The sequence below is a fragment of the Rana temporaria genome, chromosome 3 (assembly GCF_905171775.1).
Source record: "Rana temporaria chromosome 3, aRanTem1.1, whole genome shotgun sequence".
Lineage (NCBI taxonomy): Eukaryota > Metazoa > Chordata > Amphibia > Anura > Ranidae > Rana > Rana temporaria.
The window spans coordinates 110,372,596-110,385,139 of record NC_053491.1 but is presented as its reverse complement, the minus strand read 5'-3'; the positions used below and the strand labels follow the sequence as shown (position 1 = coordinate 110,385,139).

Below are 12,544 nucleotides of genomic sequence, written 5' to 3'. Positions count from 1 at the left end.
ATGTTGATTTGTTGGTTGGTTCCTTTGAATTCTCTACCAGTCTCAGGGGTGATGATTCTCACATTCTTTGGATATTTTGTTTGCAAGACTGGTTGTGTGGCCAGTCAACCTCAGTGTTATCATGGAACCTTCTTTCATTGAAGGATGGGGAGTGAAAGGTGAAAGCCTTCATATGTGGATTTCTTGGTCTCTCTATGGACCCCTTCCTTTTTCTTTTTTGTATATACTGTATGTATCTTACCCATACACTCTTAACAATGTTCTTTTTGTCACTTGAAGATTTAGAAAATGTTTCTGGATTTTGTAGTCCGTCTCCTTCATAGTGGCACGAGCCGATGAAACATTTTTGGCGCAGTTCTCTGTCTTAGTGATTGGCTGATTTATGACTCAGTTGTTGACTTTTTTTATACTCTGACTACTGAAGCTTCCACAAGGCGTAATTCATATCCATAGTTTATGAACACCTGCAGAGCACGGAAATGTAAACAGCCTAACTGTAAAAGTCTTGCATTAAATTAAACTAGTAACACTTTTGCTTAAAGGGGTTGTAAAGGTACAATTTTCTTTTTTTCCTAAATAGCTTCCTTTACCTTAGTGCAGTGCTCCTTCACTTACCTCATCCTTCCATTTTGCTTTTAAATGTACTTTTTTCTTCTGAGAAATCCTCACTTCCTGTTCTTCTGTCTGTAACTCCACACAGTAATGCAAGGCTTCCTCCCTGGTGTGGAGTGTAGTGCTCGCCCCCTCCCTTGGACTACAGGAGCGTCAGGACGCTCTCTACGTTGCAGATACAGAAAGGAGCTGTGTGTTAGTGGGCATCCTAACTCTCCTGTAGTCCAAGGGAGGGGGCAAGCACAACACTCCACACCAGGGAGAAAGCCTCGCATTACTGTGTGGAGTTACAGACAGAAGAACAGGAAGTGAGGATTTCTCGGAAGAAATAAGGACATTTAAAAGCAAAATCGAAGGATGAGGTAAGTGAAGGAGGACTGCACTAAGGTAAAGGAAGCTATTTAGGAAAAAAAGAAAATTGTACCTTTACAAGGTACGTAGAAAAAAAAATTGTACCTTTTACAGCCCCTTTAAGGCTCAGTCTCTACATCAGAATTGAGCAATACCATTGATTTCTTATTGGGTTTCTGACATTTTTCAGTTTAGAATCTACTAATATTAACCATATTTTATTTTGACACCTAAGACATGGGGGTTACTATGATTGTTTAACAATAAAAAGGGGGTGAGGGGGCGCTTACTATAAAAACTATTTTAAACTATATAAAATAGCGTGCATAAAACATCAAATAATTCAGGAGTGATGGTTGCAAAACACATTCATAAATGACTCTTCATAAAGGTGAAATAATATTAATATAAAATAACACTGTGAAAAATTAATTAAAAAGTGCAACAATCCAGTGCAGAAATCACCTGTGTAATTGTGTGTGTGTGTGTGTGTGTATGTGTGTGTGTGTGTATATATGTATATATATATATATATATATATATATATATATATATATATATATATATATATATATATATATATATATATATATATATATATATATATAAAAAATTAGGGCTGTTACTGATCAAAATGTTTCTGTTCGATTAATCGTTTTTTTTTTTAATCGACTAATTTCGAATAATTATAACGCACATACAGATCCAACTACTTTTAGCTGATCTCCTTGCAGGCTGATTCCCAGTGCAGCTACCAACCACTGGAGAAATGGATAGCAGGATACAAAAAACACACAAAGGCAGCGCTCGATGGGAATAGCATTAAAACTTTTATAGTCTTCTTCAAGTAGGTAACCAAATAAATATTGCACTGGAGATAAAATCGATGTAGCTACATAAACTGTAAACATGGTGCGAGTAATACCAAACGGTACCAAAAGCAGTCATAAAAACATGTAGCTAAGTATGATACTGGTATAAAAATGTGTACAACGATACCACTGCTGAATCCAGATAAGGAGAGGTTAACATCAGTGCGTCGGCATGTAGATGTCCCATGAAGGGAACTATCACAACTCCCAGTGGATGGTTGTAGAATCCCAGGTTGATAGAGGGAAGTGTAACAGCCCTTGCGTGTGGCAGATAGTGAGGTCCCGCCGGCATGCAAATATGAAGGCACAGCAAAGGAGCCCTTCAGATAATCACACCGCAAGCCCCGCCTGTGTCCATGACGTTACTGGATCTCTGACGGAACTCCCTGAAGGCCCAGAAGCCGGCGGAGAGGTGAGTACCAATCAAAAGAATTTTAATCGATCAAAAAGATTTTGATCGATCAAAAAAATTAATTAAAAGTTAATTTGCACAGCCCTAATATATTCCTGTGCATGCAAAATACATACACTAGAAAAGACTATATAAAATTGTGTAATAAACAGTGCGGAAAAAACAAATCCAAAATAATGCAAGTCTCTGTGCTGGAAAATCTCTAAGCCACACTCCACAGCAATGTACAAAATAAATCCAAAAAGTGCAGATGCAAAATTTTAGGACAGAGAGCTGTGGTGACATCACTTTCCGGGTGCGGCCGAATCCGGAAGTCTTCCTGCACAGTACTGTCATTATATGCTGAATTATCTCTGCTTAAAATGTGATGCCGCGTACACACGACCAGTTTTCATGTCCTAGAAAAAAGGACGTTTTTTTCTCGACGTGATTCTTGTCAAGCCTGCCTTGCATACACACAAGCGTGAAAAAAAAAATGCTCGAGCAAAGCGCGGTGACGTACAACACGTACGATGGCACTATAAAGGGGACGTTCCGTTCGGATGGCGCCACCCTTTAGGCTGCTTTTTGCTAATTTCGTGTTAGTAAAAGTTTGAGAGATGATTCGCGCTTTTCAGACTTTGTGCTTTTCAGTCTGTTACAGCGTGACGAATGTGCTATCTCCATTACAAACGCTAGTTTTACCAGAACGAGTGCTCCCGTCTCATAACTTGTTTCTGAGCATGCGCGTTTTTTTTCCTATCATTAAAGCCTACACACGACCGCTTTTAATGACGTGAAAAACGACCAGAAAAATTAGAGCACGTTCTAAATTTTTAATGCCCATTTTTCACGACGAGAAAAATGCTCTGGAGCCTACACACGATCGTTTTTAATGACTAATTAAAAAAATTGCATTTTTCTCGCAATGAAAAACGATCGTGTGTACGCGGCATGAGTGTTTTACCATTAATAAAAGTTTGTTTTTGTGTTTAAATACTTCACTATGGAGTACCCTCTTTTTCCTGTATGTGTCTGTCTGAGCATCTAACCAGGAGGTGTGACCATAGAGAGAAAGTGTGTGCAGGTATCGTTTTTTATGAGGAATACAACAGAAAGGCCCCTTTTACACGGGGGGCTCCGTTGATCCCGGCTGAGCCGGCAGATGACAGGGCGGTCCCCGCACACTGTGGGGGGGGGATCGGATGAACACGGACCGTCTGTCCGTGTTCACCCGATCCGATCCGCCAGACAGATGGAAAAGTCGTTTTTTTCTCCGTCACACTTTGGCGGGTCGGATGTCAGTGGGCCTGTCACCGCTGACATCCGTGGCTTCATGGAGGAACACGGAGCGCCCGTTCAGGTCCGCCTAAAAAACTGTCAGGCGGACCTGAACCTGACCCGCCCGTGTGAAAGAGCCCAAAGGCTTATTATTTAGCCTCCTAAGGTGAGAGGCTGGGGGAAACGTTTGGTACGTAGCACTGGATGAAAGCACCTGCACTTTATTGGATATCACTGCAATTAAGAGACAATTGTTTTTCATCTGCACTTTTTGGATTTATTTTGTACATTGCTGTGGAGTGTGGCTTAGAGATTTTCCAGCACAAAGACTTGCATTATTTTGCATGTTTTTCGGAATAGTTTTTTCTGCACTAAAGACTGTCTATTGCACAATTTTATATAGTCTTTTTTAGTGTATGTATTTTGCATGCACAGGAATATATATATATATATATATATATATATATATATATATATATATATATATATATATATATATATAATATAAATATATATATATATATATATATATATATATATATATATATAGTAGCAGAGCGTCCCAGAGAGAGCCTGGAAAAGTCCTGTTCGGGGTTTACACCTCTCCCAGGCTCCTCTCTTATATGTTCAGGGATCTCTGAGCTCTGATCCAGTACAGGTGTTGGCCCTCTCCCCCAGGTCAATTTAAGCTCACCTGTGCAGACAGTCTTTGCTCTGCCCTGGGACACACAGATAGTGTTGGTCTGTGAGAGCAAAGAGGTTGGTAAACAAAACTGTTAAGCAATCTATGTGGAGGCTGACAAGCTGTAGGTTTGTTCAGCCTGGTAGTGAGGGCGTGCATATTGTATAGTTAGAGCCGGGACACGGCTAGGCTTTTTGTTTAATTACTTTTTTTTGCTTTTCTGCACACTGTACAGCACCTGTAAAAAGACTTTGTATATAGCACCAATAAACACCCCACTGTTTATCACTTATATTATGTACTTGGTATCTGTGCCTGCACATCCCAGGGAGCGTTTGTACCTGCTACCTATCCCTCAGCTTACATATGGTGGAGGCTGCGACCAGCAGTAGTAAGTTACTATTTAAAAGGCCAGTACCTAAAGTGACAACATGAAGGAAATCCTCAAACAAATGGTGTTCTCCAATGCTGCACAACAGCAAACTAACGCTGCACTGCAGCAAGCCAACGCTGCACAACAGCAAGCCAATGCTATTGCACAGGAGCAAACCAAGGCGCTGTACCAACAGATTAATGCTGCACAAGAGCAATCGCAGCGGCAAATTGGTGCTGTACAGGAGCAATCGCAGAGGCTGTTTGAACAGCTTGCCACTGCTGCAGAAGCGGATAGGAAAACCCTGACTAAGGTTGCAGAAACGCCTAGCACAGTGGGCACCTGCCGAAATCAAGGATATTGGAAGCAAGCCTTCAGCCATCCATGTGGCTCGCTTTCTGTCCAAGATGACTACGGATTATGATCCAGAGGCCTTCCTGTTAACATTTGAACGGACCGCTGAGAGGGAAGGTTGGCCTAAAACCAAGTGGGCAGGACTGATTGCCCCCCTTACTGTCTTGTGAATCGCAGAAGGCCTACTATGATCTGGAGTCGGCAGAAGTGGGAGACAATGAGAAGGTCAAGCAGGAAATTCTGGCGCAACTCAGTGTCACCTTGGCCGTTCGAGCACAACGGGTCCACAGCTGGTTCTTCCAAGTTGAGAGGCCCCCAAGATCGCAGATGTTCGATCTAATCCACCTGGTGCGAAAATGGCTACAGCCGGAGTCCCTGTCTGCGCCACAAATAGTGGAGCGTGTGGTCATGGACCAATTCCTGAGGTCACTGCCAATCCCCCTGCAGAAGTGGGTGAGTCAAGGAGACCCCAATTCGGAAGATAACCTGGTGGAACTCGGTGAGAGGTACTTTGCTGCTGAGAACCTGGTCACCACCCCAACAGCTGCACAGACTTTCCACCCAAAGCCACGGTCTCCCCAGGCAACCGTAAGACTTTCCAGGGGAAGTGGGTGGTAAGCATGGCAAGGAAGTAGGGGGGAGGATTTTTGGTGCCAGGACTGAGGTTTGGCGTCCCAAACAAGGGAAACCACTGCCTGTCAGCAAACCGAACTGGGGAAACATCAGGTGTTTTCGTTGCCAAGAACTGGAACATGTTACAGCAAACTGTCCATTGACTGATGAACCAATGCAGTGTGATCTGTCCATTAGAAGACAGTCTGTTTGCTGCTATTTCATGCGCTGCAGCGCCAAATGTGCGGAAACACTTGTGTCAAATGACTGTTAATAATAAGCCTATTACGGCCTTGCTGGACTCTGGAAGTCTGGTTACTTTGGTTACAGCTGAGATGGTTGAAACTATGAATTTTCATGCTAAAAAAGTTGCTGTGATCTGTGTACATGGGGATACCCGGGAGTATCCTATAGCCACAGTTAAGTTTAAAACTGGCTTAGGTACGGTGTCCCATGCGGTCGGACTTGTGCCCCACTTGGTGCAAGAGGCCATCATTGGTAGGGACTTCCCTAAGTTTTGGGAACTGTGGGATTGTCCCGACCCGGTCGCAGTACCTGACTCAGTCGCAGAGCCAGAGCTCCTGGCTACTTCTGATATTGTGGGTTCAGGGGACTCCTCTCAGGGCTCTCCGAGCTTTCCTTTCTCAGTTATGGCAGGAGAGCAGGAGGAGCCTGAGGAAGTCCCCACAACCAGTAGAGCCGGACAGCCGCTGCTGACTCTGAGCCTACGTTGGAGTTTGCTGACCTTAATGTGCACAAGGAAAATGTTGGTACTGAGCAGAGAAAAGACCCTACCCTTGCCAGGGCCTGGGAAAATGTAATGGTGATTAATGATGTACCTGTTGAACCAGGGGATAGGACCTGTTTTCCTTATTTCTGCAGCAATGAGGATTTACTGTATCGTGTATGTAAAATGAATGCTGAAGTGGTTGAGCAGTTGGTGGTCCCTAAGCCATACAGGCGGGTGGTGTTGTAACTTGCTCATGGGCACTTGCTAGGAGGCCATTTAGGGGTTGAGAAAACCACTGAAAGAGTGTTGCGCAGGTTTTACTGGCCTGGGATACAGAAAAATATTGAGAATTATTGTCAATCCTGTCCTGTGTGTCAGATGTCAGCCCCACAGCCTCACTTCCGAAGTCCTTTAGTGCCCTTGCCCATTATTGAAGTGCCCTTTGAAAGGATTGCCATGGACCTTGTGGGTCCGCTCCCCAAATCTGCCCGTGGTCATCAGCATATCCTCGTGATCATGGATTACGCTACCCGTTACCCTGAGGCCGTTCCCTTACGCGCCGCGTCTGCTGAAAACATTGCCAAAGAGCTGGTTATGGTGTTCAGTCGGGTTGGCATCCCTAAAGAAATCCTTACAGACCAGGGTACCCCATTTATGTCACGGATAACTAGGGAGCTGTGCAAGTTATTTAAGGTGAAGCAGTTGCGAACCTCGGTGTATCATCCTCAAACGGATGGCTTGGTGGAACGCTTCAAAAAGACATTAAAGAGTATGTTAAAGAAGGTTGTGGACAAGGATAGGAAAAACTGGGACTTCCTGATACCATACTTGATGTTCACCATCAGGGAGGTTCCCCAGTCCTCTACGGGGTACTCTCCATTTGAGCTGCTCTATGGGACCCTCGAGGACTCTTAGACATAGCCAAGGAAACTTGGGAGGGGGAACAGACACCCCACAAAAGTGTCATTGAGCATATCGCTCAAATGCAGGAGAGGATTGCAGCAATAATGCCGGTGGTAAAGGAACACTTACTGCAGGCCCAAGCAGCCCAACAGAGAATATACAACAGGGGGGCCCAACTCCGTGTTTTCTCACCTGGTGACAGGGTCCTCGTGTTGGTTCCCACTGTTGAGAGCAAGTTCCTGGCTAAGTGGCAGGGTCCCTTTTTGAAGTAATTGAAAAAGTTGGGGAGGTCAATTACAAGGTGTATCAACCAGGTAAAAGGAAGCCCGAACAAATTTACCACATAAATCTGTTAAAGCCCTGGAAGGATAGTCAGTCCCTCCCTGTAGTGCCTAAAGGTATTGAGTCCCCTCTGATGATCCCTGAGGTCACCATTCCAGACACCCTGTCATGTTCCCAAAAACAGGAAGCTAGAGTTCCTGATAAGGAATCGAGAGAAATTTTCAGAGTTGCCTGGCACGACCTCAGCAGTTCAGCATGATATTGTTACTGAACCGGGGGTCCGTGTCAAGCTCAAACCGTACCGAATTCCTGAAGCGAGGAGAAAGGACATCAGTGATGAAGTTAGGATGTTGGAGCTAGATGTCATTGAGGAATCCAATAGTGACTGGTCTAGCCCCATCGTGTTAGTCCCAAAACCGGATGGCACTTGGAGGTTCTGCAATGAATTTAGGAAGCTTAATGCAGTGACAAAGTTTGACACGTACCCAATGCCCAGAGTGGACGAACTTATAGACTGACTTGGCAAAGCTCGCTATCTGACCACTTTGGACTTGACAATAGGGTATTGGCAAATACCCCTGACTGCTAGCGCCTAAGAGAAGACTGCATTTGTAACCCCGGAGGGATCCTTTCAATATAAGAGGATGCCTTTTGGGTTGCAAAATGCCCCTGCGACGTTTTTAGAGGGCTATGAACAGGACCCTAAGGCCTCACCGACAGTATGCAGCAGCCTATCTAGATGACATAGTGGTACATAGCACTCACTGGGAGTCTCACTTGCCCGTGTCCAGGCTGTCCTTGATTCCCTCTTCAAAGAAGGATTTACGGCAAATCCCAAAAAATGTGGCATCGGTCTAGAGGAAGCCAAGTATTTGGGCTACACTATTGGCCGTGGTGTCATAAAGCCCCAGGTGAATAAAATAGAAGCCATCCAGGAGTGGCCACGTCCTGCAAATAAAAAGCAGGTCAGGGCTTTTCTTGGCATTGCAGGGTATTATAGAAGGTTTATCCCAAATTTTGCAACTATAGCTGCCCCACTGACAGACCTTACGAAAGGGAAAGACTCCGTAATGGTGAAATGGTCCCCAGTAGCGGAAGAATCTTTCCAAGTCCTGAAAAAAAGCTCTTTGTGCACAGCCAGTGCTATACTCCCCCGATTTCGCCAAAGACTTTTTGGTTCAAATGGATGCCTCTGATGTGGGTATCGGGGCAGTACTATCACAGGTACACAATGGGGAAGAACACCCTGTGGTGTACCTAAGCAGAAAGCTTAATGACCATGAGAAAAAATATGCAGTCATTGAAAAGGAGTGTTTAGCCATAAAGTGGGCCGTGGATAACTGACCATGCTCCCCTGAAATGGATGGCCCAAAAGAAGGAGACGAATAGACGGGTGAACCGGTGGTTTTTGGCCCTACAGGATTACTCCTTCATTGTAAAACACAGGCCAGGTGTTGAAATGGAGAATGTAGATGCCCTGTCCCGTGTTCATTCCTGTTGGGCTACAGGTGTTCCAACCCTGGGGTTGAAATAAAGGGGGAGGATGTGTAGCACAGCGTCCCAGAGAGAGCCTGGAAAAGTCCTGTTCGGGGTTTACACCTCTCCCAGGCTCCTCTCTTATACGTTCAGGGATCTCTGAGCTCTGATCCAGTACGGGTGTTGGCCCTTTCCCCCAGGCCAATTTAAGCTCACCTGTGCAGACAGTCTTTGCTCTGCCCTGGGACACACAGATAGTGTTGGTCTGTGAGAGCAAAGAGGTTGGTAAACAAAACTGTTAAGCAATCTATGTGGAGGCTGACAAGCTGTAGGTTTGTTCAGCCTGGTAGTGAGGGCGTGCATATTGTATAGTTAGAGCCGGGACACGGATAGGCTTTTGTTTAATTACTTTTGTTTTGCTTTTCTGCACCTGTAAAAAGACTTTGTATATAGCACCAATAAACACCCCACTGTTTGTCACTTATATTATGGACTTGGTATCTGTGCCTGCACATCCCAGGGAGCGTTTGTACCTGCTACCTATCCCCCAGCTTACAATATATATATATATATATATATATATTCCACAGGTGATTTCTGCACTGGATTGTTGCACTTTTTAATTCATTTTTTATTCGTTATTGTATATTTTTTCACCTTTTTTATGAAGAGCCATTTATGGATGTGTTTTGCAATTATCACTTCTGAATTATTTGATGTTTTATGCACGCTATTTTATATAGTTTAAAATTATTTTTATAGGAAGCGCCCCCTCACCCCCTTTTTATTGTTATACCTTTCAGTGTGTGAACTGGCTGCTACTTTTTTCGTTTTTAGTATATTATATCTCTTATTGGTTTGCGCATTAGTTTCCCCGTTTTTCATATTACTGTGAATGTTTGTTATTTATACCTGTATATTTTCTGTGCAGATCAACCACATGTTTCCAATGCTTGACATTCAAGGTGAGTATGTGCTCTTCCTGGCCTTTTGATGGTAATGTCTAACCATAATGCGTATATACACTCGATGGCCACTTTATTAGGTACACCTTGCTAGTACCGGGTTCGCCCTCCTTTTGCCTTCAGAACTGCCTTTAATTTTCGTTGGCATAGATTGAACAAGGTGTTGGAAACATTCCTCAGATTTTGGTCCAGATTTCCATCACAACCCAAAGGTGCTCTATTGGATTGAGATCTGGTGACTGTGGAGACCATTGGAGTGGGTACACTGTATTCATAAAGGGATGGTCAGCAACAATAATCAGGTAGGCTGTGGCGTTTACATGATGCTCAATTGGTACTAAGGGGCCCAAAGAGTGCCAAGAAAATACCCCCACACCATTACACCACCAGCGTGAACCATTGATAAAAGGTAGGATAGATCCATGCTTTCATGTTGTTTATGCCAAATTCTGACCCAACTATCTGAGTGGACTTGCACCTGAAGGTTGGATAAAACAATTGTGCTCATCTGGAACGGTTTAGCTGCCTTTCCTTACCTTCCTTCTGAATGTCGCATCTGAAATCGAGACTCATCAGACCAGGCAACATTTTTCCAGAGATAGTTGTGCATGAAAAGCCCAGTAGATCAACAGTCAATTAAAGAGGAACTGCAGTCTGCTCATATAATTTGTAATAAAAAACATCTTTGCCATTCTGAAGCTTCCCTCCAACCACTTTGCCTATTTTATATATACTGTGATTCTGTTTTTGCCAAATATGCTGCTGAAATCTCCCTCCACTAAGTCTGGCTGCAGCCATTTTAACTGGGCAGCTGAAGCTGCTGCCTGTTCACTTCCTGGATTTACACAGACGCGCAGAAGCGCACCTCCAACTCTGCAGCCCTGCAGTTCTCTTTGGTCCTCTTATGACTAACCCCCAACCCTTCCTGGCAAACTCTCACCAGAGTGAGAGAGAGAGGGTGTACGATGTCATGAGCCTAGGCAAATGACCAGACAAGAAAGAGGAAGTGGGCTGTATAAGGTATTTACTGGCACAAAAAAAAAAAATCTATCCAAAGTTAAAACAAGGGCAGAAGATTTAACAGATGGAAAGTTAAAAAATCGTGACTGAAGGTCCGCTTTAAATCCCCTTTCTTCCCCATTCTGATGCTTAGTTTGAACTTCAACAAGTCGTCTCCACCACATCTAGATGCCTAAATGCATTGAGTTGCTGCCATGTGATTTCTATTGCTGATTAGCAATTTGTGTTGCCAAACAATTGAACATGTGTACCTAATAAAGTGGCGGGTGAGTGTATATTTTTTTTCTCTATTTAAAATGCCAATATATACAATGACATGCCACCTTGGACCCTGTCTTTGTGGACAGTATGACCACTTGCAGCATCCACACGTAGCATAACTCTTCATTAAGTTGAATACAACACTATTTTACTTCAGATAAGCACAGTAAAGGGAATGTGTTTTCAGTCTTTTGATGTATATCTTATCCCTGCAATGACTAATGCTGACTTAGAGAACATGGAATTTGGCTAGGACTGAACTAACTAGCACTAAACAGGAGCGAAGAACAGAGGGGCATACCAAATCCAGAAAATAAACAAGTTGTAGTGGTGCTGAACTACTGATAGATGTCATTAGAACATCATAAACATAATGAAGCATCAGAAAAATACAACTAGATAGATAGATAGATCGATCTAGAGAGAGAGTGAAAAAAAGATCTTCTACATTTAGAAAGTCACAAAGAAAATAGAAAATGGCAGTATCATCCTGATATATTATTGGTTAGATATTTGTATTTTTTTTCTCTAACATATTTTCTGTGAAATTTTGTTTTCAGATCCACTTCCTCCTTATACCTGGCCCAAGTCTGAACCTGTTTTTAGTTCATGTCCAAATCTTATACAGCCCAACCTTGCAATAGCTGATTCTGTGCCCTCGGCATCTCCTGTAACCTACCCTGGTGTGGAGCTGTCACCCCAACCTGTAGTAATGACCCATCCAGAGCTGGTTGCCCCAACAGGTCTGGAGACCACGCAGAATGCAGAGCTTCCTATACCAGGAGTAATGCCTACACCTGTTGAGCAGGGGATTCCAGGCTTACTTATTAGTCCACAGATGCTGCCATGTAAGTACAGCAGAAGTCAGTCTATACTGGCCATGATTTATTAAACTGCAATGCATGTAAAGCAGGCTAAAAGGCATGATGATATTGTAAGGCCACTGTAGCATACCCTAAAGCCTATGAACGGGGCCGATCCTAGGCAGGGTGCACGGGGTGCTCCGCACCCAGGCGCCACAGAGGTGGGGGGCGCTGAAGCTCCAAAGTGCTCCCCTCCCTCCTCCTTGTCTGTGTCCAGAGGCGGAGCGCATGTAGCGGGTGCTGTGGTTCCCCTTCCCGCTTGCTCTCTCCGCTGGCAACTGACCAGAGCGCATACCTCCCGCTGTCCCCAGAATCCAGTCTGGGTACCACAGCGGAGCCTAGTACTGGAACACGTTCCGGCACTAGGCTCCACTAATTAATTCTGTCCGGTGTGCATGGAGCAGTCTCCTGTCTGCCCCGCCCCCTCTTTGTGTGTCGGCTCTTCTCCCATAGGCGGTGTGATGAGAGGCTTCTGGGTTGGCCAGAGCTGCTGCCAATCATCCAATGCACTCCCAA

The 12,544-nt window shown here is 44.2% G+C and overlaps 1 protein-coding gene across 2 annotated transcripts in view; it reads left to right on the top strand.

Moving 5' to 3' along the window:
* IRF5 (interferon regulatory factor 5) overlaps positions 1 to 12,544 on the top strand; it is an 84,909-nt gene that overhangs the window by 52,692 nt on the left and 19,673 nt on the right. For both annotated transcript variants that reach the window (XM_040343225.1, XM_040343224.1), the window contains exons 5-6: positions 9,851 to 9,884; positions 11,726 to 12,013. In XM_040343225.1, coding sequence (XP_040199159.1) covers positions 9,851 to 9,884; positions 11,726 to 12,013 — 322 coding nt within the window. The remainder of the gene's footprint in view (positions 1 to 9,850; positions 9,885 to 11,725; positions 12,014 to 12,544) is intronic.